The following is a 16983-nucleotide window of genomic DNA, read 5'->3' on the forward strand; positions in this document are numbered from 1 at the left end:
ACATTTTAAATATAAGTCTCAAGTCTCATTGTAATATATTTATAAGAAAAAATATACTCATATAACCCACCAAAAGCTTACAAGCAATGTTTCATACTAAATAAATTGCAATACAAGATTGTGAATAATGATCGGACGTTAATCTGTATTTAAAATTTAAAACCATCAATGACCGCAAACAAAATATACTGAAATCACCACGTAAGATAATATGATAGAGGAAAAACTTAGAAATGCATGAGTTAGACAGGCATGGGTTACTATCTGGAACCTGTGACTTATAGGCTGTGTGTACTCTAAAATTTTACATAGTTTTCCTGAGACTCTTGCTCTAATAAGAATAACCTCCCATACTGCTTTTTTTGTTTGTCTATTTGTTTTTGGCATGGGCAGGCTCCAGGAATCGAACCCAGGCCTCTGGCATGGCAGGTGAGAATTCTGCCACTGAGCCACTGTTGCACTGCCCCCTCCCATATTGTTTTTGTTTTGTTTTGCAAGGGCAGGCACTGGGAATCAAACCCTGGTCTCTGGCATAGTGGGTGAGAACTCTGCCTCCTGCCCTTCCATATTGTTTTAACATATTAAATACAAAATAAAAAAACATGTAATGTTAAACATTAATTTGGAATATCATCCTGGCCAAATCCAGAATATAAATTTCACAAAACAAATGATCAGGTTTCTTTAGCAAATAAATGGCAATGAAAAGTACTTAAGAGGGAGGCAAGTCTAGTATAGATTCTTAAAAAAAAAAACTAAAGAAAAAAAAATTATAGGCGTACCAACCAAATGGAGTCAGGAGACTTCATATAGACCACTATTCAAACAAATTGAAAAAAAAAACAATGCATCACATGGGTACATCTGAGTATTTAGTGGCTATTATAAGGAATCACCAATAATTTTTTAAAAAGGTATGATGTGGCTATGGATATGTTTTAAAAACACTTCATCTCTACAGAGTCACAGACCGAAGTATTTACAGATGAAATAAGACATATTTTATTTGCTTTAAAATAATGCAGTGGAGTGTATTTCCTAATATAACTTATGTAGATAGTTTGATTGAACGCCATAAGTACTTGGCATCTCAGGTAGGACATGGGATTTTGCTGGTTTGTCCAGAGTGATGCCCCAATGAATCCCAGAGTGATTCGATCAGTGAGTGGAAAAGTATCTGCAAAGCCTCCTTCAGGGAGTGGTGAGAACGGGGAGAAATTCAACTTCTCTAAGTTGAATTCTTTTTTTTTATAGCTCAGATGCAGCTTCATTCAGTGTTTTAACATGATTACTTTACAATTAGGTATTATTGTGCTGTCCATTTTTGAGTTTTTGTATCTAGTCCTGTTGCACAGTCTGTATCCCTTCAGCTCCAATTACCCATTATCTTATCCTGTTTCTAAGTCCTGCTGGACTCTGTTACCAATGACATATTCCAAGTTTATTCTCGAATGCCGGTTCACATCAGTGGGACCATACAGTATTTGTCCTTTAGTTTTTGGCTAGACTCACTCGCATAATGTTCTCTAGGTCCATCCATGTTATTAACATGTTTCATAAGTTTATCCTGTCTTAAAGCTGCATAATATTCCATCGTATGTATATACCACAGTTTGCTTAGCCACTCTTCTGTTGATGGACATTTTGGCTGTTTCCATCTCTTTGCAATTGTAAATAACGCTGCTATAAACATTGGTGTGCAAATGTCCGTTTGTGTCTTTGCCCTTCACTCCTTTGAGTAGATACCCAGCAATGGTATTGCTGGGTCGTATGGCAATTCTATATTCAGCTTTTTGAGGAACCACCAAACTGCCTTCCACAGTGGTTGCACCATTTGACATTCCCACCAACAGTGGATAAGTGTGCCTCTTTCTCCGCATCCTCTCCAGCACTTGTCATTTTCTGTTTTGTTGATAATGGCCATTCTGGTGGGTGTGAGATGATATCTCTAAGTTGAATTCTTGATATTCTCACAAGCAGTGTGGACAACCAAAGCTGTAGGCTGAGCCCCAAGTCTTGGGGTTTGTTCATATGAAACTTAACCCCAAAAAGGATAGGTCAAGTCTACCTAAAATTTAGGCCTAAGAGTCACCCCCAAGAGAGCCTCTTTTGTTGCTCAGATGTGGCCTCTCTCTCCAGTCAACACAACGAGCAGTCTCACCACCCTCTCTACATGGGACATGACTCCCAGGGGTGTGGACCTTCCTGGCAACGTGGGACAGAGATCTTGGAATGAACAGAGACTCAGCATCAAAGGATTGAGAAAAACCCTAGAATGAGCTGAGACTTAGCATCAAGGGATTGAGAAAACCTTCTAGACCAAAAGGGGCAAGAGGGAAATGAGACAGTGTCAATGGCTGAGAGATTCCAGAGCCGAGAGGTTATCCTGGAGGTTATTCTTTTTTTTTTTTTTTCTTCTACATGGGCAGGCACCAGGAATCGAACCCGGGCCCTCTGGCATGGCAGGCAAGCATTCTTGCCTGCTGAGCCACCGTGGCCCACCCTGGAAGTTATTCTTATGCATCAAGTAGATATCATCTTGTTATTCAAGATGTAATGGAGAGGCTGGAGGGAACTGCCTGAAAATGTAGAGCTGTGTTCCAGTAGCCATGTTTCTTTTTTTTTTTTTTTTTATAGCTCAGATGCAGCTTCATTCAGTGTTTTAACATGATTACTTTACGTAGCCATGTTTCTTGAGGATGATTGTATAATGATATAGCTTTCGCAATGTGACTGTGTGATTGTGAAAACCTTGTGTCTGATGCTCCTTTTACCTACCTTGTCAACAAAGGAGTAGAACATATGGAATAAAAATAAATAATAGGGGGAATAAATGCTAAAATAAATTTAGTTTGAAATGCTAGTGATCAATGAAAGCGAGGGGTAAGGGGTATGGTAGGTATAATCTTTTTTTTCCTTTCTTGTGTTCGTTTTATTTCTTTTTCTATTGTCTTTTTATTTTTTTCTGAATTAATGCAAATGATCTAAGAAATGATGAATATGCAACTAAGTGATGATATTGTGAATTACTGATTATGTATGTTATTTTATTTCTTTTAATTAATAAATAAATTAAAAAAAAATAATGCAGTGGGGTGAGGTGGGGATGACCTGAGGAAATACAGATAAAATAAAATTAGCCATATATTGGTAATGAAAGAAGCTGGGTGATGGGTACATGGAGTTCATTTTCCATGATAAAATTTAAAAACAACAAAATCCCCTAGAAGTAGGAGAGGATAAAACAAGAAAAGCAGCCTGATCATGCCAAACATTATTTAACACACACACAAATCAAAATTGGTCATAAATTTACTTGGCTAATTAAGAGCCATGGATCATATCAAAAAGCAGAGAAATTTGTCATGAAATAAATAGTATTTGGAGTAAAAGTTAACCTGGGGTAGAGGGTTTCTTGGTTGGCAATTGTGCTACTTGGAAAGCTCCAGCCACATTCCTTGTCATGGCATGACGGCTGGTTTTAAGAACTTGAGACGAGGGAAACAACATACCACAGTACTCAGCTTAATGACCATCTCCGTACATCCTTTTCCTCTTAAATATGTCTTATGACAATAACCTTTTCTTGCGCTTTACAGAAAGTTAACACATGTGTTTACTTAAAAAGAATTAAAAATGGCCAAGATAACCTGTAGCTGACTTTTACACCTCCAGACCAAAAAATAATAAAAAATAAGGGCGGGACGGCCAATGGTGGCACAGTGGCAGAATTCTCGCCTGCCATGCTGGAGACTCAGATTTGATTCCCAGTGCCAGCCTATGCAAAAAGTAAATAAATAAAAATAAAAATAACAAAATAAGGGCGGTGTGACGGTGGCTCAGTGGCAGAATTCTCGCCTGCCATGCTGGAGACCTGGTTTGATTTCTGGTGCCTGCCCATGCCAAAATATAAAAAAATGAAAAATATTAGGAAGCAATGGTTGCAGGTGACATCTTTCAATAAGGTTTTCTTATAGAAAAAACACTTTACAGGTTATATATTTATGCATTATCCTAAATGAAAGCCTATGCATTTTAGCTACATCTTAACTCCTTATCAAAACATTCCAGGGAAATTATCTGGAAGGCAATAATATGTTTTCTTTAAACCAAACCAACAATTAAAAAAAAGAGACATACTCCAAGTCAGGAAGCGGTTGATCAAAGTCATGAAATTCTTCAGGTAAGGTGATGGCATTATAAGCAGCTTCCCGATTTTCCTCAGGCAGGTCAACAACACCTGGAAAAAAAATATTAAGTTTGAAGGTCTAGCTTCACCATAGATTATCCAGGGATCAGAAGGAGGCAATATCAGTGTAATTTCCTAAGGTTATATTCTAGAAGGGTGGATAACATATGCAGAGTAGTTTGAAGCATGAGTACATCTATGGTTCAATGATCATAAGCTATTCTATTTGTTTTACCAAAAATAGGTCAAAGCATTAATTATGTATTAAGCTGATAAATTTTTAAATCTTAGATAACAAAATCTTACTATTCATATGTTAAACTAAACTGAAGTACAAGAATATAATGCTAGTAGAAATTATCAACAGAACATCTCTCTAGAGTATTCACATTATTTTAATTAGAATCAAATTTCATTGATGTTTTTAAAAAATTCCAGAATGTTATGTGAATTTAAATAAATATTCTGGCAATTATCTACTCAAATAGAATTTTGCTTGTTAGAGTCTAGTTTTAGGACCAATCATTACCTCAATGAAACAACCAACAAATTACAGACAACATTTAATGAAAAGTCTCAAAAAATTAAGTGAATCTGATTTTAAGATGATGCTAATGTTACTTAGGAAAAAAATTAAAATCTTAAGATATTCTTTTCCAAGATATTAAAATCACATAACAGTTAGTTCCCAACTGTATCTCCGGTGATACAATTTTATTTAAGTTGCTGAAAAAAGGTTTAAAGAAAAAGGCAGCTCCAAAGAATGAACAAAAAAGGGTGACTTCCCTAACTTCGTATGTAGAACAGACAGATGAAAAGTTGAGCTTGCTTCTTTCCTTGAACCACTATCTCTCCAATCCTTCTCTATCTCTGAAGGGTTTCTTGTATTGCAATGAAAACAAAACACACAACAAAACATGTTTTTCAAGAATATGTGTTTAGCAGTTTCCCACACCAAACACAAGAAATTTCCAAAGTTAAAAAACAAAAATACCTGGCCGAAAAGCCATCTTTATCTTAATGAATGCCTCATTACAGTCTGCAAGGAGATACTTGGCTTTCCTGTGATAGATTCGTACTACTCCCAGTAAAAGGTGTCCTGATGTTCGAAGTGCCATCTTCACCTATAAATAAAATGTTAATATTAATCTACTTTATAAAGCTAGCTTTATAGTTTTAAAAGTAATCATAGTTCAAAGCTTACATTATGTGCCATTTTCCCCCTTATTTCTTTATAGCCTTCATAACTTTATTTTGAAGTTGTCTCAAAAATTACCCATATTTTATTTCTTACTGCCTTTATCAGTAACTTCCCTGAGCATCCCCAAATCTGTGATTTAACACAGCTGTGAACTGAAGGCCACTTGGTACAAGAGCATCCACTGGATTGTGTCATTAACACAGTAAGGAGGTATGTGGAACTTCTGGTTAACTACCCAGAAGCCATAACCTTCTCCGTGCTGGCTAACTGAACTCTGACCTTGTTGGGGAAGTGATCAAATGATTCAAAATTCCTCGGCTATAATTTAAGGAACATTTATTGAGAGAACAGGGTGATGAAAACTCAAAATTTCCCTAGTTTTCCAAATTGTATCATAAAACATACCCAATTCTAGGGTAGCAAAGACAGTTAAACATTCCTTTAGAGTTTAAATTATGATGAATTCACCGTAACTTATAAAATTAAAATATGTTATATTCATTATTTTTTTTGCATGGGCAGGCACCAGGAATCGAACCCAGGTCTCTGGTATGGCAGGTGAAAATTCTGCCACTGAGCCACTGTGGCCCACCCATTTATTTTTAAATTATATGTATATTTTATAGCACTCCAGGACCCAATTTATTAATGACTAGCTGGCTCTATATTTATGGCCATTTAATGTGATACAAAGCAGAAATTATGATGTTTATGGCTGTAAGTTCTTAGATATCTGAAATTGTAATTTGCTATCAAATCTAAGACTTATCTGATGATAAATTTCTGATACAAAAAGTAATTCCCAATTAAAACTTGGTTCCCATAAAAAACAGAATTTATTTTTAATGATGTAGTTAAGAGAGAAATTTTCAATTAATATTGACTGCACCTTCAATTAAGAAAGGAGAAAAAAAATCTCTGTTCACCATGATCTTTTCAGGAATAAACAATTTTCAAACACTGGTGTCTGGCCAAAGTGCTTCTTTCTGGATTAATTTAGCTCAGAGTTTAAATGGGGAGTAAGTAAAATGAAGTATGGAACTTTTGTTGTTGATCTAACTCACGTTAAGAGTGTAGCATGATGAAGAGCACAGGCTACATATTCAGGGAAATCTCAGCAAAGGATGCCACTGGCTGTTAAAAGAGAGTGTGTATACAGTTGCAACTAAGCCACGTCTGGCACTTAGTCCAAACAACTAAACTTAACATTTCCTCACAAGAACTGCATACTATGAGCAAACTGTAGAAATTCACTGTGTAGAAACATCTTTACATTCTATCACAATAAAACAAACAACCAAAATCTCAGTCAGGAATGGTTTTTAAAAATTTTAGTAATTCCTACCCTAACATACACAAATACTCTTTTATGTGAGTTCTGAGCCACATGCCTTGCTTTGTAGCTGTTAGTGTACACCTTCAAACATTCTGAAGCACAGGTCTTTTAAGATCAGATTTTGTAATATTCCTAACAGGGTACAAAGTACTCGGCACATATTAAATAAAAATCTATTACCCTTCTGAGCCAAAACACTATCAATACTTGCTAATGGATATTAGAGATCAGTCATACATATAAACTTCAAGAAAGGTGTTCAATTTTTCCCTTTTCCATTCACTTACTTCAGTTAGTATACCTATAAAAAGCAGAAAACACCATGTTCTCATACAATGAGATCAACAGTGAAAACTGGTACAAATTTCCAGGGAACAAATTTCTAATGTGTATCGGAAATCTTAAAAATAGGCCTATCACTTGGCTCAACAATTATATTCTTCAACATCAATCTTGGGGAAAGATTTAAGGATGTGGACAAAGATTTGGCAAGAAATGTTTACTAAACAATTATTTTTAGTAAAATTAGGTCAAGTCTATTTCAGAGTTTTTCTGAATTTAAGTTCTATGGATAACAGACTATGACCCTGTACAATGCAACCATTAAAAATGATGGAACAGCACTGAACTCATCTTTCCCTGAATGATGTATTTATAAAAAACAATATAATGCAATTTTGTATAAATATACAAAAAAATTAGGTGTACAATTCATGTACATATACATTTAGAAGTCATACCAAAATATTAATTCCAAACACAAACTTTAATTTCCCTCCACCTTACACAAAATTTTATATATAACTTCTCTGAACAGTCTCTGCTATACTCCCAGCTTTTGCTATGCTGAGATTCTTTCACCCTTTCAGCAATAAAGAACTACTCACATATATCTTAACATATTATGCCAGCATTCCCCAAACTGGCAATTCTAAGACTCGTTTAGAATGTTGGTCCAGTCTACACAGTTGTGATCTGCAACATTTTCACAATAGGACAATTTGTATGTAATATGTGATATATATGTGTATGTGAAAAGACACACACAAACACACACATACACATATACACACAAGGTCCAAAAAAGGACCTTTCAAACACAGATGCATTTTATTCAAGACTACTCCATTTAGTTCTTCATACTTTTTGGAAGTAAAAAAATGTCTGTTTTTCAATGAACTGTTAATGCTGATAGTAAATAGTAACTACAACTGAGTATTTTAAAGGTCCTTTCTTGGCAAACAAAAATCCCATATTACTTTAAGTTAAAGTATTTTTGAAATCCAAGTCTGGAAGCCACTGCTTCAGAATAATTTCAGAAGATGTTAATAAAAGCTTTTCTGAGAAAAGAACAGTAAACAAAACAGAAAAGGTAAGGATATTCAGGGGTCTTCCATTCTGGTAGGAGAAGTATATAAGCAAGGGAGTAAAGATCTAAGGGAAGATATTCCCTGGAAAGGGTATGAAAAGTGCAAAAAAACTCGGAGATGGGGAAAACGCTTGGTATCTTCAAGAAACTTAAGTTGGCCTACAAAGCTGAAGTGGAACAAATGGTATATAGTATTGCCAGATGGATATCATAGTCATAATAACTAAACAATTATTTTTAGTAAAATTAGGTCAAGTCTATTTCAGAGTTTTTCTGAATTTAAGTTCTATGGATAACAGACTATGACCCTGTACAATGCAACCATTAAAAATGATGGAACAGCACTAAACTCATCTTTCCCTGAATGATGTATTTATAAAAAACAATATAATGCAATTTTGTATAAACATACAAAAAAATTAGGTGTACAATTCATGTACATATACGTTTAGAAGTCATACCAAAATATTAATTCCAAGCACAAACTTTAATTTCCCTTCACCTTACACAAAATTTTATACATAACTTTTCTGAACAGTCTCTGCTATACTCCCAGCTTTTGCTACGCTGAGATTCTTTCACCCTTTCAGTCTCTGCAATATCTTCTAACTAATGGGTCCTTTTGAATATTTTCTAAGTTTAGTCAGGAACACTTACACACATATTTAAGTATAAAAACATCTAGAAAGCCAAATATAAAATATGTGATCACTGCCTCATTAAATAAGACAAATGAAAATATCTGTGCAGTTACAGAATTCTTAAAAAGGGAAGAGATCATTCTTCCCTTTAATCTGTAATTTGATATTTACAGTATTAAATATCTAGAAGCAATAAAGACTTAAAAAAACAAGCAAAACTCTGGATAATATATGGATTTTCCTTGCTGCAATATACACAGGTGACCAACCAAACGATCTCTTCATAGCATTCTATTCCACACATCAATATACAATCAACAAACTGAATCACACTATCAATATCAAACATACCTTGGGTGAGATGATACTCTCCACACTGCTCTCTAAATTACATTCAAATACATGGGCTTTGGTTAGCTTCTTATCCCAATGGGCCGCTAGCCAAATTTTGGCCAGAGGCCCTCTTTTACTGAGGACAAAATGTGCGTAGAACATTGTTCTGGTTGACTATGAAACAGGAGGAAACCTGAGGGGAAAAAGTTAATGTAAGCACCATATGAGAATTGATACATTTATTGAGACATAAAAAATCTGAAAACAAAATATATAGTTTTATTCTTTCTAACATGAGAACTATAAAAAGCATATGTAAAAACATAATATGAATTTAAAAATACAATCTATGGTTAATTTTAAGGGCAACGAAAGGACACCAGAATATTAAGAACTGAAGGGAAAAAGAGCAAGAGACAGCTCAATTCCTGCCTTGTCATTTTAATAAGAAGGTACTAGTTTGTTTGCTTTTTTTCTCAGAAATCCTTATTCTTCTTGAAGTTCTATCAAGCGTTTAATTCCACTCCTATACAGATTAACGACTGTGGAAATAGTTCGCTTACTAGGCAAAACCCAGAGAACACATCCTTTATGGCAAGAAAAAGAGTTTTCTAAGAATGAAAACTACTCAGGTAAAGATAGTAATCAATGAAAAAATGTCCATTTTTCAAACACTATTAAAAAATGACAGTCATAGCTTAATGCTTTGCAAACTAATTGCTACTATTTAACAAGCACTGTACTAAGCATTTCATATTCAACCAAGCAAAGGTTGTAGATGCATGAGCACCATTTTAGAGGTGTGTTTAGGAAAACAGGCACAAAAAGATATATATATAAAAGTAAAATATCCTCAACTCAGGATCTTGAAATGTCATTGACTATAAATACAAAACTCAGGACAAAAATACATTATAAAACTTATGACTGAAGTAATCTTAGCAGAAATATGATGATGTTATTTACATTTTATTTTTCTTTCGACAAGCTAATTTATTAATATATAAGAAAAAAAGGTAGCCTGAAAAATCCAATTGGGATGAAGTATATTAATTGTGGAAACTGATATTCTCCTTAATATTATTTAATCTGTCTTTCTTAGAAGATTAAAAAATCTTTTGCCAATAATTACTTGTCTTTTTCTATAATTCTCATGATTTAAAATAAGACATGTAAGTTATGCTTTTACAGAAATAAACTGAAGTACACCCATAACTCATGAAGAGTACTTAATTTATTTCAACTTTTAATTCTGAAATAATTATAGATTGAAAGTACATTGCTAAAAGAATAGAGAGGTCCTGTGCGCCCTTCAGTTTCTCCCAATGGTGACACCTTACACAACTACAGTATAATATGAAAACCAAGAAATTGACATTGGTACAAAATGTGTGTATAGTTCTATGCCATTTTATCATGGGTAGATTCGTATAACCATCACAGCAATGAAAATACAGAACTATTCCATCACTACAAAAAATCTCTTTCTCTCTGCCCTTCTATAGTCACACCATTCCGGTCCTATCTAACCTAAGTCCTGGCAATCACCAAGATGTTCTTAGTCTCAAATTTTGCCATTTTGAGACTGTTATATAAATGGAATGATACAATAAATGACTTTTTGCACTCACATGACGCCTTTGATTGAGATCCGTTACAATTTTTTGTTTAGCCACTCACCCACTGAAGGACATTTGGCTGTTTTCAGTTTCTGCTATTACAAATAAAGCTGCTACAAATATTCACTTAGAGATTTCTGTTGGACATAAGTTTTTACTTCTCTGGGAACAACACCCACAAATGTGATTGCTAGGATGGGTGATTAAGCGTATGTTTAGTTTTTAAAGAAACTTTAACATAAATCCTACCAAAATCATAGTGAGGGGTTTTTAAACATAGGTAGGAATAGTCTACAATTTATATGGAAAGGCAAAGGAACTAGGACTGTTAAAACCATTTTAAAAAGAATAAAGTAGGAGGAATTAGTTTACCCGATTTTAAACTTAGTATACAGCTACAATAATCAAGACTGTGGTACTGGCAGAAAGAGAAACAGATCAATGAATGGAATAGAAAACTGAGAACTAGAACCACACAAACATGTCCAACTGATTTTTGACACAGGTGCAAAAGCAATTCAAAGGAGCAGAACAGTCTTTTCAACAAAGAAAATATCCAGTGCTGGAACAACTGGATATTCACAAGCAAAAAATGGATGCTGATTCCAATCCCTAACCTCATACAATAATGAACTCAAAACAGAACACGAAAACTATAAAAACTTTTAGGAAAAAGCATAGGAGAAAATCTTCAGGGCCTAAGGCTTGATGAAGAATTCTTAGACATGAGACAAAAAGCATTACCAATAAAGGGAAAAGCCTGGCATTGTTCTCCATTCAAATTTAAAATTTTTGTTTTGCAAAGACCCTGTTCAGGAGGAACAGACAAGATACAGACCGGGAAATTTCCAAATCACATATCTGACAAGTACTTGGATCTAAAATGTACAAAGAAATCTCAAGACTCAAGAGTACAATAAATCCAATTAAAAAATGGGCAAAAGTGATGAAGAAAAATCTCACAGAAGAGAATATATGCTAATGGCAAGTAAGAACATAGTTATTAGGGAAATGCAAATTAGAATGAGCTATCACCACACACCTATTACAAGAGCTCAAATAAAAATTAGTGGCAATACCAAATGATGTTGGATGATACAGAGAACCTGGATCTCTCATACATTGCTGCTGGAAATGTACAATTTCTTTCCAATTAGCTTTAAAAAAAAATCCAGGGTAAGATTACTCTATTTTTCATGTTTTCACAAAGAGAATAATTATAAAAAACAAAACAAAACATAAAAAAACCCAAGAGCTTTACCTGTGTTTTAAATTAAAACCTGCACATTCTTTTAAGTAATGTACAAAAAATATATACTTGTTAAGTATGTCACGGGCAAAAGACTTCATGTCTGTCAAAAATGTCTGGGGTATGGTAGACACATGAATAATAAAGTTAAATATGCCTCATCTCCACTTTCCATCACTTAATGGCAAAGGTCCTTAAATTCTCATTTTCTGAACAGAATGCTCTCAAAGGATCATTAATTCACAATAGGACAATTTTCTCAAAATAAAAAAACAAAAACAAAAAGCCAGACTTCAGCAATTGCTAAAAGCGAACCTTCTCCCAAATCTGGACTTAAGAATTAAGGAATAATGAACGAGGAAGACTTCAGATGGGGCACTTTAATGTAGAAACATGAAATAAAAACACTACTTCAAGGGCTTTTTACGTATCACTTAGCAGTGTTTTACAGATCAAAATATGATTCCCATAATCAGTCTCCTACGCTGCAAAACAGTACTTCTACTTCAAGTCTTTAAAAATTTGTAAGCTACCTCTACAGTGTTATAAAAATAAAACCTACAGGATTTTATACAAATCTGACACGGCAGGTGTTCTTAGAAATATAGACACTGCTATACACAAGCCCAAGTTTCCAGTACAGAAGCAGACAGCTGTGTTCCAAATAAACTTCAAAATACTGCTTGCCACATGACAGTTACTAAATATGTGTTTAACGACTGGGTAAATGGGCACACCAAATGATGCCACAATTGGCATATGTAAAAATTCTGGAGATTCTGGAAATTAAAACTACTGGCACTTTTCAACAGCTGTCAGTAGCTCATGGCCAGTACTTCAGCCACTGGTCAGAGCACTATGTCTAAAACATCCCAGCAATGCAGAAACAACACAAATTCTTAAATAAATGCTTTCTTGGCATGGGGGTGGGGAGTAAGAAAAGCAAAATAGTGCTAAAATTAATCTGGGAAACGATTAGCAAGAGGAAATCTCCCTAATAACCAAAAGAAACCAAAGGAGCAGTGGTGGATCGGCTTATATCTAAATAAGCAGAAAGTGCAATCACTGTTGCCTTTTAAACCATTTTTTTCTTTAGTGATACCAAACTTTATTCAATCTTATTTAAAAAAGCAAAGAAAGATTAATTAATCTCTGTAGGTTTTGTAGACCCTAAATTCTGCTAACCCTTTACCAAAGATCCTTTTAAGAAAGCCTGCACTTGGTACCAGAACACAGCTTAGCAATTTCCTTGTTTCAGAATCAATTTTTCTGCAACAGCAAACTTTTTTCCCCCTCAACTGATCCTAAAAAAAATAACTTGTCTGCTGTGAAATGGCAGAAAGACTAAGTTTTAGAACATATTCAAGAAAGCCAAAAATGGCCATTTCTTCACTATTATCCCAAAGCACAAAAATCAAATTAAAGCTTGTGTTTCTAAAACAGTCATTCATTTTTACTCATCTGTAAGAAAGTACTGCAGGATAGTGGGTATAATTGCTTTGACTTCTCTGAAGGGCAATTTGGCAACATCTTTGGAAAATTTCAAACATTCTTCAATCAGAAATAGCACTTCTAGTAATTAATGTTAAATATATTTAGAGATACATAATATGACAAAAAATACTTAAGAACTATAGTATATTAATTCTCCTCATGATGGACTTATAAGGTAGATGAAGAAAGAGGAAAGGAGAGCATCTAAGTAACTTGTCAAAGTTCACTAGTATTTAATAGAAGTGGAACTTGAACTTCAAAGCCCCTAACTTGTAGTTACAATTCTATCTTTTAGCTTTTTAAAAATAATCAGAAACAAACAACTCCACCACTGATAACTGACATTAAAAAAATCAGTACATCCATATAAAAGAATACAATAAATCCTGTGACCAATGGTATAAAGTTTTACTAATATGGAAAATCTCCAAGCTAAGGATTTTTTTTTAAAAAAGGGCTCCTTTTCTCTACATATATATTTACATGCATTATATATGCATAAAATATCTATGGTGAACACACAAAACTGGTGACAATGGTTACCTCTGGAAAGTGGCATGTACGGAAAGGGAGTGTTGTCCTTTCATACTGTTTGTGTATTATTTATTTATTTATTTTTAATTCAGGGGGAATACATTACTCATTCAAAGTAAAACTACTACACTGGGAGTTATGACAAACTATTTGCCAGTAACTAGCAAGTTAAGCTGCTTAACTCTTTGTGCAGTTCAGTTTCTTTAAAACCTGGAAAGCTGAAATTTGTTGTTTTTATAGTCTTGAAAAACACTTACACCTAACTCAGATAAGAATCGAGCTATGTCTTTTGGGGATAGAGACAGGGAGGAGTCAGGAAAAGAAAGTAATTCCAAGCCTACACACTAGAGCTCCTCTCCCTTTTGGTTCTAACTTCTTGTGACCAAGGATTTTATGAGACAGTCCTAGGCTGAAATTCAGTTTCTACTTTCTTAGTTGTTTTGTAATAGGAGTAGGTTAACACCTAAGACTTAGCATTCTCATCTATAAAATGGGGATACTAATCACCAAAAAGATTATAAGAATTAAACAGAACAGCATAAAAGTGCCAGGCACAGTAGTTTTTAAATACACACTCATTACTTCTCAAGAATTAGAAATTCTCCCTTCTGTTCCAAACTATAAAAGATGAAATTTCTTAAAATGTTCTGCTAAATTGGAATTCATCAGAAAAGAAAAAAAAATTAACTTTAAGAATACGTTAAACACATACTTCTAAGTGGAAAGCTTAAATCTACACCGTACTAATGTTTTGTTTTTCTAACCACACAAAAAAGGTAAAAACGTTATACTCTACCAATTTAACTCTTACAATTGTATAAAAAGCACCTATATCCATTAGTTATGCATCGCTGCCACCTCAACTACAAACTGTTAGGTAATTTAATCATTGGATATGGTGTACGTCCCCATCAATGTCTTTTTAAAAAATAGTTATTAGTTGTGCCAACAGTAAATAAAGATACTTAATGACTAGACTTTTGGAAAACCTCTTCAGTTTGCCTCCAAAATTCTGCAAACTCACCCAGCTCACTGGCATTTACACTCATTTTAAGAAAAAATGATTTTACACATCGACCCCTATCTATTATTCTTCTAAAGTGAATGAGAGCAAGCGTCAACTTTCGGTTGCAAAGAGAAGCCTGTAACAAGCCCTTACCAAAAACCTTAAAAGCCCAAGTCCATTTTTTGAACGCTGAAAGCCTGGTGAGCAACCAAGTCCTCCAGCGTTTACTTCTTCCCAATTTGAAGGCCGCTGAGTCTGGTGAGCGCAACCCGACCGAGTCACCGTACATTATCACAGCAGATTATTAGCAAAGCCTTTCTCAGTGAAGAAAAAGACATCAAGCATTTGTCAGAAATACATACCTCCCCAAAGCGTCTGCACAACACCCAATATCCTTAAAAACTAAAAAAGGAAATTAGAGAAGTTGAGAGAAAAACCTATTCATGTCAACGTCCTAAGAATCAGAGGCGAGTTTCCTTCGTCAGATTTTCTACTGGTCTGTCCCATATTTAACACTCACAATGTAAAGATTTTCCTTAAGTTAAAAAAAAAAAAAAAAAAGGTGGGTGGGTGGACGGAGGGAGGGCAGCAGCAGTCCCTGTCCAGGAGCCCGCAATAGCAGGGCCCGCATTCTCCCGATCCCCGCACGGAGCCCAGAAGACAGCAGCAACCCTGGGCGCTGGCATCGCGGTCTCCGGGCTCGACACCGCCTCCTCCCGCCCGGAATCCCGCGTCTTCCCAGACAGCCATTTTTACCCGAAGAGTAGGCGGCCCGGCGCCCAGAGCGGGCTCGTTCAAACCTCCTCCTCACCCTCCCTAGTCTAGGGCTTCCTCTGCCTCCTTGAGGAGATCCGGGCCCCGGCTCCCCGAATGATCGGCAGAGTAACGACTTTCGTTGCTTTAGGAATGGATCAGAACCAATTGTTACCGAACAGCCGATGATGCGGGCCGGGCCTGCGCGGGTCCCGGCAGAGGGCGGGCCTGGTGGGAAGGGTCCCGGCTGGTGCCGCCGCCCCTAGGGTGCTCAGAAGGTAGCGACACGGTCCCCGCCCCGCAGGCACGGCGATGCTGCCTGCTTCCTCGCCCTCCCGACCCCCGGAGTAGCTTCCAGACGGCAGCACCGCGGGCAAGGGGTGGGGGGAGGGAGCCGGAGGGTAAAGAAGAGGCCGGCTGGGTTTCTTACCTTGCTGTCCGTCGGGAGCAGGGCCGGGCTGGGTGGCCCGGGGAGGGGAAAAGGGTCGGGGGAGGGGGCGGGGAAAGGGGGGAGCCCTTGTGCGGTGTAGTTTCGGAGCAGCTCCCGCCGCCGCCACGGCCGCCGCCTCCTTTCCGATTCACTCAAACAAACAAGATGGCTGCCGTTACGTCGCGGCTCTTCCTGCCGCCCAAACCCTCGGTTCAAATCGGCAGGATGTTTACGGTCAAAATGATACCTGTGCGCCTGCGCAGCCAGCCTGAGCCCGAGAAGGCGCGGCGCAGGCGCAGTGACTATTTCCTTTTCTTTGGAATCCGCCCCAGGTTTGCGGGACCCGGAACTAAGCACGCTCAAAGGTGATTCCTTTGCCAGAGGGTCTTCGAGCTTTGAAGAGCTGGCAAATAGCGCACCGGTCGTGCTGGCCAGTGTAGTGAATGTTCAGTTTAGTTTTATTGTTCTTGTTTTAAAGAAGAGAACAGTTACTGTGCAGTTTTGTGTGCACCTGACAGAAAAATTCATTTTAATGGTTCTGTAGAGACGAAGTTAACATTAAAAACTTTAAACTGGCTTCGTAAAGGTAGGGGATCATTCAGTCATTCAACCTCTGTATACAGAGGTCTTCTAGAGGCCACACAATGTGCTAGCCAGGCTCTAGGATATAATGATGAATACCACAGAAAGAGTATCTGCCCTCGTGAAACTCAGAGTTTAGCTGGAGAGGTATGTTAAAAATTTTGCAAATAATTATTAGAGCCCCCAAAAGAGTTAGATATAGAGGGAGACCTGATAATGAGGAAGGAGGAGGAGCGGAGAGGCCAAA

At 36.4% G+C, this 16983-nt stretch overlaps 1 protein-coding gene across 5 annotated transcripts in view; it reads right to left on the reverse strand.

The window, feature by feature from the left end:
* RAD21 (RAD21 cohesin complex component) overlaps positions 1 to 16335 on the reverse strand; it is a 28864-nt gene extending 12529 nt beyond the window's left edge. The window contains exons 1-4 of one of the 5 annotated variants that reach the window (XM_077167524.1): positions 16155 to 16335; positions 9088 to 9262; positions 5184 to 5313; positions 4141 to 4240 (exon numbers count right to left, since the gene is read on the reverse strand). In XM_077167524.1, the coding sequence (XP_077023639.1) occupies positions 4141 to 4240; positions 5184 to 5313; positions 9088 to 9231 (374 nt within the window). In that variant the 5' untranslated portion in view covers positions 9232 to 9262; positions 16155 to 16335. Of the gene's footprint in view, positions 1 to 4140; positions 4241 to 5183; positions 5314 to 6454; positions 6525 to 9087; positions 9263 to 15124; positions 15267 to 15333; positions 15374 to 15727; positions 15942 to 16154 lie in introns of those variants that run through there. The other 4 variants (XM_077167523.1, XM_077167525.1, XM_077167526.1 and 1 more) reach the window with 4 other exon arrangements.
* Between the last annotated feature and the right edge of the window lie 648 nt (positions 16336 to 16983).

This window comes from Tamandua tetradactyla, chromosome 6 (genome assembly GCF_023851605.1).
Source record: "Tamandua tetradactyla isolate mTamTet1 chromosome 6, mTamTet1.pri, whole genome shotgun sequence".
Taxonomy (NCBI): domain Eukaryota; kingdom Metazoa; phylum Chordata; class Mammalia; order Pilosa; family Myrmecophagidae; genus Tamandua; species Tamandua tetradactyla.